General features: G+C 37.1%; 4 protein-coding genes across 4 annotated transcripts; 1 reads left to right on the top strand and 3 right to left on the bottom strand.

Annotated features, from left to right (window-relative positions):
- Positions 1–627: 627 nt before the first annotated feature.
- Usp14 (ubiquitin specific protease 14) lies at positions 628–3,163 on the bottom strand. Its single transcript, XM_076815854.1, has 6 exons — positions 2,997–3,163; positions 2,710–2,888; positions 2,118–2,582; positions 1,747–2,016; positions 1,373–1,661; positions 628–1,286 (listed from the first exon to the last, which is right to left on the bottom strand). Exons 1-6 carry the CDS (start codon positions 3,010–3,012, stop codon positions 1,012–1,014), a joined length of 1,494 nt encoding a protein of 497 aa, XP_076671969.1. The 5' UTR covers positions 3,013–3,163; the 3' UTR covers positions 628–1,011.
- Positions 3,164–3,382: 219 nt separating this feature from the next.
- On the bottom strand, positions 3,383–5,977 carry Gbeta5 (guanine nucleotide-binding protein subunit beta-5). Its single transcript, XM_076815856.1, has 6 exons — positions 5,218–5,977; positions 4,940–5,149; positions 4,696–4,832; positions 4,510–4,628; positions 4,087–4,444; positions 3,383–3,990 (listed from the first exon to the last, which is right to left on the bottom strand). The coding sequence occupies exons 2-6, from the start codon at positions 5,043–5,045 to the stop codon at positions 3,661–3,663; spliced, it is 1,050 nt and encodes a 349-aa protein (XP_076671971.1). The 5' UTR covers positions 5,046–5,149; positions 5,218–5,977; the 3' UTR covers positions 3,383–3,660.
- Positions 5,978–7,526: 1,549 nt separating this feature from the next.
- Blw (ATP synthase subunit alpha blw, mitochondrial) lies at positions 7,527–10,735 on the top strand. Its single transcript, XM_076815846.1, has 8 exons — positions 7,527–7,716; positions 8,037–8,150; positions 8,318–8,667; positions 8,742–9,098; positions 9,410–9,791; positions 9,888–10,032; positions 10,134–10,251; positions 10,323–10,735. The coding sequence occupies exons 1-8, from the start codon at positions 7,651–7,653 to the stop codon at positions 10,435–10,437; spliced, it is 1,647 nt and encodes a 548-aa protein (XP_076671961.1). The 5' UTR covers positions 7,527–7,650; the 3' UTR covers positions 10,438–10,735.
- A 265-nt stretch (positions 10,736–11,000) lies between these two features.
- Positions 11,001–13,176, bottom strand: LOC143370771 (elongation factor Tu-like). Its single transcript, XM_076815855.1, has 5 exons — positions 12,738–13,176; positions 12,148–12,660; positions 11,692–12,063; positions 11,426–11,617; positions 11,001–11,352 (listed from the first exon to the last, which is right to left on the bottom strand). The coding sequence occupies exons 1-5, from the start codon at positions 12,780–12,782 to the stop codon at positions 11,062–11,064; spliced, it is 1,413 nt and encodes a 470-aa protein (XP_076671970.1). The 5' UTR covers positions 12,783–13,176; the 3' UTR covers positions 11,001–11,061.
- Positions 13,177–13,627: the final 451 nt, after the last annotated feature.

Genomic DNA, 13,627 nt, shown 5'->3' with positions numbered 1-13,627 from the left:
ATATATATATATATATATATCTGTGTGTGTATAAGAATATACCGTATCGGGATTTTACACGTGTACGTATGTACGATGCCTCGTTTATTACATTATCAGATTTGCTCGTTTTATCGGATTACGTGCTCGTATGTATACATAGGTACATCGATATTTATTTATACGCGGTAGAATATTTATCGCATAATATTGCGAGGCAATTCAAAATATTGATAATATATATAGAAAAAGTCCTTTCATGATCGACATTACGTAGTTAATCTCTTACTATTCTCTACCAACAAGGATTACCTAAAGACAACAAAGACAATAATACTAGGAAAAAAAATGTTTTGACCTGACATATATGTAGAATAGTGTTAGGATCTTTCAAATACTCCTCGAATGTTCAAGTCCTTTAAACTTTTGTGTTTCACAATGACACGACAAAGTACAAGTATGAATAGTAATGGCTCATTGTCAGATAAGCTTTTAAGCTTTCTTGCGCTCTAAATTGTTGCACGGCTTTTCATATTTACAGTAAACACTGTCATATAACTTATTACACATTTATATACACGATTAATTTCTGCATGAAAAATTGTACGTATCTATTTAAATAGAAGCAGTGATAGAAATTAACAGAAATGCTTCTAATTTCCATTTTATTTTAATATTATAAAAGAACACTTTAATGGTTTACAATAATTAATCATTGTATTTTACTCTAATGATTTATTATCACCATCTTTTAAGCGTATGGAACCAGCGAATAAACCAATGTATTATAGTTCCTGTATATTCGCGCCACGCGGAACTTACGCACGCGATTGCCTCTTTATTCGATTTTTATAATTTATTAAAAAACTGTTGCGATCGCAGTTGCTAATAGTATTGTATAGTAATATTAAGTTGAAATCATAGTAAAACATTCTTTCATATAAAAAAAAATGTATTTTTCTAATAGATGCAAGATTGAAGTTTCGTTACAGTCATTTTGTCTTGGGAAAAAGTGTGTTGTTCGATCAGAATTTACTTGGCAGTCGACTCCGCATTGTTATCGGCATCAGGTACCTCCAATATTTTCGGACCGTAAAGAAGAACATACGCGCAATGCCAATCACCACCACCACTCAGTTTCAATACATCTTCACTGGTTACTGGGCTAACAGTCTCATCGTCACACTTCAACCAAGTATCACTTTTCTGCCGAACCCAGGCTACATAGTGGCCACTACTGCTTGACCGTCCCCTGTGCGTTAAAACTGCTTGCAACGTGTAATAGCCACTGTTGTTAGAGCCTAAATCTGTAATCATAATAGCGTAAACGTGTAACACGCGTGTTTATCGAAGATAACATTTATCGCATTGTACGTTTCAGATAAGTCATTACCATTTGGAAACCAGAAAGGTTCTCTCTTCATTTTCTTTTTATCACTCTCCTTCTCGCCTTTATCTTTTATGTTACGTGATTCTTCTACTAAACTATCTTCGTACTCTTTAAACTTCTCCCGCATAGGGGTAAGTTTACTTTGAAGTTCACTGCTGCACAGTTCGAACGCATCGAATTCAAGAGGGAATTTAACATCTTTGAGAATTTTTGCATTAATCGCTTCCTTCTCTTTATAATAGAAACGTACAAATTGTATAGTTAAATACGCTGGCAATCTGCTAATTTTCGACTGTAAAATTTATTATTATTACTTTATAAGAAATCATTATTCCGGGTATAAAACTTTCTCTCCTTCATTCTATATAATGCTTTACCGTTTTCGTGTACATTGCGTCTCTGCCTAAAGTCGATGACAACTTTGTTAATTGCTCTTGCATCTTATTTCTAAGCCCAGAATGCATGTACTTCACCTCTGTCGAAATGAAGCAACTTAATTGTAAAAATTCTTCCTTCCCTTTAGTAGGCGTTTCATCTTCAGATTCTATACATTTTAATTCTGTCTCGAATGTTCCTCCGAAATATTGTTCGATCAATGATCGAGGTTTATAACATTGACCATTATCTTCTGTACTAGCAAGATTTTCCTACGATTATTATACACTTATATATAAGTTGCTACACACAACACCTCCTTTAATAACAGCCGCTAGAAATTTCCAATAACATTTAATAAAGATCTAGTAACCTGCGTCGGTAATTTCTGTTGCAACATCCTAATAAGCTCGGTCCAACATTCATTAGCATCCTGTTGTTGAAATCCGCCGTGTTCAGATTTCTCGGCGAATCTTGGAAATGCTAGGTGCATCATTTGTACAAGAACAACAGGAGGCAAAGACGATCCCTTGTCCATAGTATCGTACAGATCTCTTAAAGCAGCTGTTATACTTTGCGCAGGTACAAGCGACGTACTGCCAGCAGTCGCGAGCCCTCCTGAAAAATTCTTCAAAGCGTCTCGCAGTTCAGGCACAGTTTTCAAGCACTGTACAGTTGCGTTAAGATAACACGTATTCCCTAAATTAGTTAAACCAGCGGGCAAATCTAAAGCCGTGGCTAATTCAGATTCATTCATATCTTCTAAAAATAATGGTTTCTCCGTTGGCTCCGCTGGCACATCCTCCTCTTTGGAACCCATCATTAACACAGTAATACCCTAAAACAGAATCGGAGCTTATAAAATGTAAATTAGAAAGGCGCGATATTTACATTCCTTTTAACCTGTCGAATGCACTTATAGCTAACAGAAACAATAATGCAGACAATTCTAATTATTCTCTTACATCTTTTAATTTGATGTTACCCCAATTATCATCCTTCAATGTCATTCCTTTCAGCATGACTTTTTGCCTTTCTGGTTGCACTCCTGTCAATGCAAAAAGTTGTGCTTTAAATAACATTGGCTCCTCATCCGTGCTGACTTCTACGTCTGGGAACAGCTCTTTCCCCCATTTCACCTTAACTGAAATGAAATAGTTCGAACGTGAAATATTAAAGACTGCTCGGCGAGAGATTGAATAAGAAATTTGAGGTTAAGCCGTCTAAGAATTTGAAGTTTCGCAGTAAGTACCCGAGTATTGAGGCATATCTCTTGTTCTTTACTATATTTACGCTCCGTAAATTTAAACCAACCGATGAATTCAATTTATACAATATTTATTCACTAATAACTACAAACGTGCATAAAGTGCACCGTCAGGCATTCGCGTACCACACGGATGTACACATGTAGGTTCATACTGTACATACATACGGTCGCGCAAAATTTGTCACTGATAGATGGCCAGCTGATCGAAAAATATGTTACATTGTAACTTCATTTTCGTCCAGCTTGACCGAGGCGATTGATGAACAAATTGTTAACAGCGCAAACTATGCGTGGATCAATTTTTTTTTATTGTGTTTTATATAGTATAATAATGTGTTTGATTAAATAAGTATACTATTCGCACAATCTTCTGTAAAGTAGGACCAGCCTAAAAATTATTAATGTCAAGCTATCACATTGTTATAATCGTGACCGTCAGCCACGATTTCTAATCCCCCTTAACTTCTACAATATTCGTATAACTATAACAATGTCCATATGTTACAATGTTCTGCGTATCGTGTTACTTAAAACCAGTAATAAGTAACAATCTTATCGTGTAGATTTCAAGATTTACATTTTGCACAAAGAAATTCACGGTTTATTTAATAATATAATGAAATGGTAAATGGTAATTTTATTCGAACTAAGCCCAAACTCGTAGAGTCGAGTCCCAGCTTCCTGTAGAAAGGGCAGTCCCATCAGGGGAAACTCGTAAACAAGATACTCGATTCTCGTGTCCGTACAAAAATGCAACCCGCTGGCATTTTAGAGTATCCCATATATTTACAGTGTAATCGTTATAACCGGCAAAGAGCAGACGCCCGCTGACACTTAAGTCGACAGCATTTGCCCCGAATATTATACTTTCCTTCGCATAAACTGCTACTTCTTTATCCGCACGTAAATCAAAGAGGCGACAAGTGGCGTCGTCGGAACCTGTAGCTACTGCATCTCCGCCGGGATGAAATTTTACCTACATTCCACATAACACGAAATATTGCAAATTGCTTTCCTCGTATCATATCGATGTATTTCAATAAATAACGTGCTGTAAGGGACTTTTACGTACAGAATTAACATCCGACTGATGCCCTTCGAAACTCTGGACACATTGACCGGTGCGCATATCCCATATGAACACTAGTTTATCACAACTGCCAGAAACAAATGTGTTACCAGTCTCGCTCGGTGCTAAATCAACAGACATTACATCGCTGGAATGGCCAAGAAAACTTTGTAACAATTGACCACTCTCTACGTCCCACAGAGCGCACGAGCTGTCTCCGCTACCCGTTAAAATTTGTTGATCGCTATTCGGAAATACGCAACACGACATGTAAGATGTGTGTGTAGCAACAGTTTTCTTTCGTATCGTTGACTCGTCTTCTTGGTGCAGAGGGTATACAGTTACTTTATTATCCAATCCTCTGCAACAAATGAATGCAAATATTTCAATCGCTACAATGATAATTCACTGACTTATCAGTTTTACCCGCAAGCGACGAGATTTCCGCTTGGAGCATAAGCGCAAGCCATAACCCAGATAGTTGGCATGGTAAGGGCGTGTTCCTTATTTGTTGTGAAAGCATCCCATATAATCATTTTGCCATCCTAGAACAATGTTTGCATTAAGAGATATTTTATACGCTCGTGTAGAAAAATTGAAATGTGTTCTGACCTGCGAAGAAGAAACTATATGACGCTTATCGGGCGACCAATCGGAGCAGAGAACTTTTGCTTGGTGGCCTTTTAAGACACGACGTGGCTTCACATTAATGCAACTGATCAATTCTAATCTGTCCGCTACGCTGGCGACTGAAATAAGAATGACGATGTATTTAAATACTGCGGCGTATTTATTACGAACTTAGTTAAGACTATAATGAAAGAACTTAGTTTCAGTTAAAAGCTGTGACAGTTACGAGTAATATCATTTAACTTCTGCCGTTCATCTTCTAAGCGTATTTTCAAAGTTTCAGCTTCTTTTGTTAATTTTTCTACGATTTCAGGTTCACTGGCAGAATCCATATCTTTATTTCTGACACTAGATGCTTGTTAATAAAAAGTAAGCAGTTCCATTATACAGAATGCCATTTGTACACGTATTCTGTTACAAATCAGCCTCCGTTTACCTGAAACATGCTCTTTGAATAAAACAGTTTGCCTGTCATTAGATGCGATCTTGTAAACAATAAATTACCAGCCCCGCTTGCTGCCGTTCTCGGGACAGAAATACGGCTCAAGTATAATTATTAATAAGATGATGAATGTCTCTCTGCATCGACGAGCTTTTTATACTCTTTTCGCTTCTTTCCCGGTGATTATTCATTTGTTTTCACTCAGACTTGACGCCACTATTTCTTTAAAACACGGCCAACGACAATAATCAATACGATACGACAATAACAAATCTTAGCGCCGGTGCAATGACGCTCTCACGTTCCAGCCAACTTAACCTGCACATTTGACAGTTCGTGGAAATCATGAAACTGATCAATCCTTATAAATATGGATTTATGTTCTCCGTAGTAATGTCTAGTACTGATGAGGATCATTATTAAACACCAATAAATTTAAGCTATTATTATAGGAATATGTTACTTTCGCGATATCGTATCTTATTAAGTACAAACAATTCTATATATGTAGGTCAAACGATAAATGATCGTTAATGGCTAATTTCTTCATGCAAGACTATTAAAATACTTTTCATTGTGTCCTAAAGACACAATTATTATAAAATATATACCATTTGGTAAACCTTTCTGTACAAACTCATAGACACGTGCATTTAAAATTTGCATTATTATTTTAAGGGGGAACACCACTGTGACGGCCGGAAAAATGAGCCTTTTTTTAAGATTTGTTTTAAGAATAACTTACAGTTTTTATATAAAATTGTTATTACCTATCTTTAGTACAATGTTTTAAGAAACTATAAAAAAAATTAATAGAAAAACATGCATAGATTTTCATATATAGTCTTATATTAATCTTCTAGACCCCTCACAAGAAAACATAGGTTGCTGATCGAAAGTGTATCTTTCAAATGGCAACTTTGAAATCAATTTTTTTTTAATATAATCTATATGAGTGTAGTTTCCGTCGTGCGTACCGATTTTTAAAAAAAAATTATTTTTGTAAAAATGGTGTGCTTTAAAAGAAAAAGTTTCGAAAATCCGCAAAACAATGGATAGTTTTTCGAGCGTATATAAATTATTATCGATCGGATAAAAATTGACAAATAAGTAATAATCGGGAGTAATAATATAAAATAAAAAAATTTTCAGGGGTCAATTGCATCCTCCTGGAGTGATTTTGGGCAGCAAACAAAATTGCGTTGTACTCAGGAGGACATCCCCTACATATTTACACAGTTTCATAATTTTTTGAGTTTCCAGGTTCGAGATCTTCCCTTGTCAAAAGTATGGGGGTTGAAACTTAGGAACCGGACATACATGAAAATGGTTACTCCTACGAAAAAACTCATAGCACGCTTTTTGTAGAGAATTTCCTAAGCTATAAATTTTATAATAACTCTTTTTATCGGAAAACTGCTAGATAACGAGATATTCGCGAAAAACTGTTATTATTTTTTTCAACCCTCTGTAAAATTTTTAGTGGCGCTCGGATCAATGGGGGACTATTGATATAATGTTTAAAACGACAAAATAAAGGCCCATACCAATATTTAGCTTGCTGGGATTTATTCCATAGACAGATCATATATATATATATATTAATTTTAATTTTTTTTTTAACTTTTTAGTTTTACATATATATATAATTTTTTTTAATTAATGCTGAGGAGATATGCGCGTACGTACATAAAATAATAATAATTAGGTGACAATAGACTTTATTATTAACCAGAATTGGCCAAATATTGGGCTAATGTTGATGCAGTGTAGGGTTGGACCACCGGGGCATCGTCCTCTTTCGAATAAAAAAAAGATCATCAAAATCGGTCCATATGCTGAGGAGTTATGCGGGAACAAACACAAAAAAAATACAAACGAGTCGAATCTATAACCTCCTCCTTTTTTGAAGTCGATTAAAAAGCCAATTCACGGCTTTGTCGGCGTTCGAAAAAACAAAGGAGACTCTTGACGTTTTGACATTGTTAGTGTTTAGTTTCGTAACATCTATCATGGACGGTAGTTATGTACTTATATATTTGTGTGTAAAAATATTGATTCTAATATAGTCCTAAGTTCAACATTCGATTAAAGTCGTGTAACTGTTGTATAATATGTACTTTAAATCTAAGTTTGCCGCCAATTTCTCGTGTGGCACTGTGCCGTTGCGTCATAACCTCGTACCCAAAATTTATCACATGAAACTCCTGTATTTGCGACATTAGTTAACCGAATATACTGCTCCGAAAAAGTTCGTTTTAATTGTAAGTTGTGAAAAGTTTCTTAGGTGGGATATTGGGTACAAGATATGCGTGATTTATGAACTAGTGCATGTAGCTGGATACGAGGTTACGGCGCAGGTCGATGGTTATCGACTTCCTGCCGGTGTGGATGTCAGAGTGGGGCTGTACGGGACGTTCTTCTGCTCGTCCCTGCCTTGACCGTTCTTCGTTTCTGAAACCGTGGTCCGATTGACGGGCATTCGACACATCAAAATGGCCCTCCTATCTGTTCGTTTGGCTTCCTCGATAGCGAGGCAATTGCCGAATGCCACCATCCAGGTAATTTCATTTACAATTTCTCTCAGTGATTTATCCACGAGAAAACTAACGAAACACGCCGACATTTTCCACCTTGCAACAACCACACCGACCAGTGCACCACTTTTGCCGATTCTTATTTCCCATGAGATGAAAAACACTTTCATCGGTTTTCAATAGTCTCCTGTTAAATTTCGTGGCAATCGGCGCATCTATTTTGTCATAAACGCCTCTCCCGTGCAGTGTATTACATAAACAGAAGAGCACCAAGTTATGTAATAAGTATTTGGGTGATATTGCCCCCATGGCATAATGACAATAATTCTAATTGTATTTTGCAGATCAAGTGGCCCGCAATTGGTGCAGCCTCTTGTAAGTATCATGTATCCTGCAGCCGGCGTTCTGCTGAAATCTCTTCTATCCTGGAGGACCGTATTCTTGGTACAGCTCCGAAGGTAACTCACCAACTTTTGTCAATAGTGTGAAGGAATAGATAATAAGAATATAATTCAACGCTGATTTCAAGTACATGTAATATTTTATGATACTTCAATATTTCACATATATGAATTTGTTCAACGAGTAGTGTTTAACTTTGTATTTGTTTTATGACAAATTGTAGACCAATCTTGAGGAAACCGGTAGGGTACTCAGCATCGGTGATGGTATCGCCCGTGTGTACGGTCTTAAGAACATTCAAGCCGACGAGATGGTGGAATTCAGTTCGGGGTTGAAGGGTATGGCTCTGAACTTGGAACCCGACAATGTGGGTGTTGTCGTATTTGGTAATGACAGACACATTAAGGAAGGTGACATTGTTAAACGTACTGGAGCTATCGTGGATGTTCCTGTTGGTGAGGAGTTATTAGGGCGTGTCGTAGATGCATTAGGTAATCCTATTGATGGCAAAGGGCCACTCAATAACAAGTTGAGATTCCGTATTGGTACCAAGGCACCTGGTATCATCCCTAGGTATTTCTTTTCCATTATTATTATTTTTAATTTAATGTTAGTTTTTATGCTTATGTAATTTCTTTCCTTTAAAGGGAATCTGTCAGGGAACCTATGCAAACCGGAATCAAAGCTGTAGATTCCTTAGTACCTATTGGTCGTGGTCAGCGCGAGTTGATCATTGGAGACAGGCAGACTGGAAAAACTGCTCTCGCTATTGACACAATTATCAATCAAAAACGATTCAACGACGGTGGCGATGAAAAGAAGAAGTTGTACTGTATCTATGTTGCCATCGGTCAAAAAAGATCCACTGTCGCGCAGATCCTAAAGCGTTTGACAGACAGTGGAGCCATCGGCTATACCATCATTGTTTCCGCGACTGCTTCTGATGCAGCACCTTTGCAATATCTGGCTCCATACTCTGGTTGCGCCATGGGAGAATTCTTCAGGTATCAATTTACGTAGTTACTTTCGTAAGACGTGCTCAAACTCTCTTATAGTTTGCTATATAAGAGGGTAATGTAATAATCTTAATATATAAAGCAGAAAGCTTCTATATGTTTGTGTGTTTACCTGTCGCCTAAAAACTTTTGAACGATAAACTCTGGGATCGCGAAATGTGCCTCAGCTCATTATGCCTGACTAATTCAGATGAATGTGACTATTTTCACAAAAAAAAAAATTTGTTTATAATATCAGAATCTAAATTTCACGCGAAGCCGAGTAGTAAAGCTAGTTCTTAATAAACCTGTTTTTACAGAGATAATGGTAGGCACGCTTTGATTATATACGACGACTTATCGAAACAAGCCGTTGCCTATCGCCAGATGTCTTTGTTGCTGAGAAGACCACCAGGTCGCGAGGCGTACCCTGGTGATGTGTTCTACCTTCACTCCCGTCTCCTTGAAAGAGCGGCTAAGATGAACGAAAGTTTGGGCGGTGGTTCGCTAACCGCTTTACCAGTTATCGAGACTCAGGCTGGTGACGTGTCCGCCTATATTCCAACAAATGTAATTTCCATCACTGACGGCCAGATTTTCTTAGAAACAGAGTTGTTCTACAAAGGTATTCGCCCTGCAATTAATGTAGGTCTGTCAGTATCCCGTGTCGGATCTGCTGCCCAGACAAAAGCCATGAAACAGGTAACGTGTATATTTCTAAATATTTGTAATTTCTATAAGTACATCTATGTTTCAAAGAGCTGTATATAAATGTTTTTATATTTCTTTTTGTAACAGGTTGCTGGTTCCATGAAATTGGAATTGGCCCAGTACCGTGAAGTAGCAGCTTTCGCGCAGTTCGGTTCCGATTTGGATGCCGCAACTCAACAACTGTTGAACCGTGGTGTCAGATTGACAGAACTTTTGAAACAAGGACAATACGGTAAAAATCGATATTACACATAATGAACTTAAATTACAGAATTGATAAAACATAAGATACGATAGGCGTAATTTTTAACTAAATTATCGCAATGTTTTTAGTCCCAATGGCTATTGAAGAACAAGTAGCCGTTATCTACTGTGGTGTACGCGGATACCTCGACAAGATGGAACCCGCAAAAATTACTGCCTTTGAGAAAGAATTCCTTGCTCACATCAGGTGCTGCTTACTTTAACATAATTCTTCATCCACACTTACCCGAACAAAATAATAATTCTGTGTTGTTTTAGAACCTCCCAACGAGACCTCTTAGATGTCATCGCTAAGGAAAACACCATCAGCGAGTCCTCTGATGCGAAATTGAAGAAAATCGTTGTCGACTTCCTCGCCGGGTTCTCCGGTTAAATAACGGTTTTATAACATCAGTATAAATAAATAATATTTCTCTGCTATGCAAGAGCCGTGTGCAAATGATATTCATTGTTACGAGAATGTTAATGCATACCATTTGCACATTATAAATATTATTACACAGAATTCCACATTCGAACGCTAAACACGATAGTCCCATAAAAGTGCTTATACATATTACACATTTTGATTATTCCGAACTGCCGCTTCTCCTGAAAAAAATGTCGATCATAGCAAAAACAGGAGAAGTCTCTAAGAGAAATGAGTAATAAAGTTCTAGAATTTTTTCAAATTTGTGTCGTTTATTGTCCTTGGTATAAAGCTACCACTATTTTTATACAGGCCCCTAAAAGGAGTGTTATCAACTTGTAATGGCATATTTGATGTGATGAATATTGAAGGGGCTGGGAAAGTTAGAGGGATGAAAACTTTAGCGACCGTTTGGAGTCAACTTGACGTACACTTATCAGTTATCCAGCCTCTTCAACTTTGCTTACGGCACGTATAGACATTCCATACGTTGCCGTTTCTGGAGTTAAGAATGGTTTGAACACACGTTTGCGAGTTTTGAGAATCTTCTCAAGTATATTCTTTTTTTGCGAAACAAAATAATAATTATTATGAAGATTGACTTTCGTGAAGGTCTGTGATTTTAACTTTGCTCATTTTCCTTTTATCAACAGGGATTGATTTCAAGAGTTTTGTAATCTTTCCTGTACCAATCGTAGTTTTCTGTTCACGAATAGTAAAGGTCTGGCCTTCTAATGTCGGCATGTGGCGCCCAAACGTTAATCTGCACGTTGCAAATTCTCCCGGCATTAACATGTTAGCTCCTGGCGGTAATATTAAATCGAAACGACTGTAAATATTCCATGTCGAGCTGTAAATTGTCGTACAGTACCCAGATGGCTGTAACGATGAGATATAAGTTAAACGAAATGAAAGGAAATTTATATTAACTATCATCTGTAAAAATAAATACCTGCAATGGTGTCCGACGACCACCATCGTCTGTATGTAACAGGTATATTTGCCCTTCAACATGATTAGTGAGATTTAAGTGGTTACTTTGACAAATTATCATTCCTCTACGTACAGACTTCAATTTAACACCTCTTAACAGAACACCTACATTTTCGCCAGCATGCGCTTCGGGCATACTTTTCTGGAAAACCTAATGGAAATTTGTCACATTAGTTTTGCAACTTTTACTGAGCTTAAAGAATTCATGTGTATTAACTGTTTTACATGTATATCTGCAATGGTGGTCCGAATCTTTTCATCGAAGCCTAATAAATCTGCTCCCACAAGTCTCTTTATAACACCCTGCTTTATCGTTCCTACCACGACGGTACCTCTACCTGGTACTGTGAAAACATTATCGATGGGTAATATAAAAGGGGAAGTATAGTCTCTTTTCGGTGTTGGTATATAACTGTCCAAAGCATCTAGTAATGATTGAATGGAAGGGACTCCAAGTCGCGATGTATCTCCATTTAGAGCGAGCAGAGCCGATCCACAAATCACGGGAGATTTTAAACCATCGAATCCGTATGCGGACAATAGTTCTCTAGCTTCTATTTCTACTAATTCACAAATTTCTGAATCCGCTAAGTCAGCCTATAAGTTGATTAGTCTACATTGATAACGAGAAACAGTTTTTACGCTTCAAATGCATTGCAAATATTTATAACAAATATTAACCTTATTGATGTATACAACAACGTGTTTAATTCCAATTTGCTTGATAAGTAGCAAATGCTCCTTAGTCTGCGGCATAGGGCCATCGTCGGCTGCAACCACTAAAATTGCACCATCCATTTGCGACGCTCCGCTAATCATATTTTTTATAAAATCAGCGTGCCCTGGACAATCAGTGTGTGCGTAATTCCTTTTACTAGTGGCATATCCTACATGAGCAATATTTATAGTAATACCACGTTCTTTCTCTTCCGGTGCTTTGTCAATTTCATCAAACGATACGAACTTGCAGCTTTTATTCACTTCTGATATATACTTTGTTATAGCAGCGGTCAATGTTGTTTTACCATGATCCACGTGTCCTATCGTACCTACATTGCAAATTTCTTTTTTCGCTGCATCTGTGCTACCACAGAAATATTGTACGCTTTGTTTGAAGCTTGGTAAGGTACGTTTGTTTGATAATATATCTATGGAACTACGCCACCAATAGAGATTCTTGACAGCTCTTCTAGACTGCACAAATATATGAAGTGCGGTCTTCATATTAGTATATTTTTATCAAAGGTTCTTATAATAATTAATTGTCTCACAGAAACTGTGTTGTTACATAGGCATAATAGGTGAATTCTTTTCATTTATTCTTCATTGAAGAATTGAATATATGAAATTATTTACAAAACATTACTTGGATCAAATTAATCTCAATGTTTTCTGTTTTCAAAAATACAAAGTTATATCAAACATTATCACCAATTCTTATTCATTCTTATATCGTTTTATATTTAGGAATACAAATACATGTAAATACTGAAGCAGACGACACTTTCTTCAATAAAGACAGGGTGACCACAATTGAAGAAAATTTCTTGCAGAGAGAACAGTAATAAACTATAAAGAACTAACAATCGTGTTTACAAAATTTATAGAATTCAGAATGTATTTTGTCGACTGTGAAGTAAATTTATTCTAACTCACCCTCATTCAATCTCAAAACTACTTCTTGCAAATACTAAGAACAACTTAATCGAAAAGACAGTTGACTTCAAATCTGTGGGGGATTTTAAATTAGACCAATGGTACGCTATGAATTACGTGCGGCGAAGCGTACCATTGGTTCCTCCTTAACCACGCTCCGTCCGAGGGACCCGCCTCAGGACTCGGAAATCAGACTATAATATTGTACGAACACGTTCGAGAAATTGGCAAGGAAAAACTCTCGAGAAGCACAACGCGCTCTACGTGTTTATGAGTCCTGGCAATAAACTCTTCCTCGTCTTCAGTTTCGATCTCGTTTAAAACCTTCCAGATGTGCTGCTCGCTTCGTACCCGGGTGCCTACAATAAATCTTCCCGCTACAAAGGATTTTGAATTACGCTCTTATATCAAAACTTGATATCCCTATGTCCTATAGCTAACTTCATATAACACACAGATTCACACCAGCGGAGTTGGCAACAATATACAGTGTATGCACTCGGTC

The sequence above is a fragment of the Andrena cerasifolii genome, chromosome 1, assembly GCF_050908995.1.
Source record: "Andrena cerasifolii isolate SP2316 chromosome 1, iyAndCera1_principal, whole genome shotgun sequence".
Taxonomy (NCBI): Eukaryota; Metazoa; Arthropoda; class Insecta; order Hymenoptera; family Andrenidae; genus Andrena; species Andrena cerasifolii.
The sequence above is the reverse complement of the archived record's forward strand: the minus strand, read 5'-3'. Positions and strand labels throughout refer to the sequence as shown.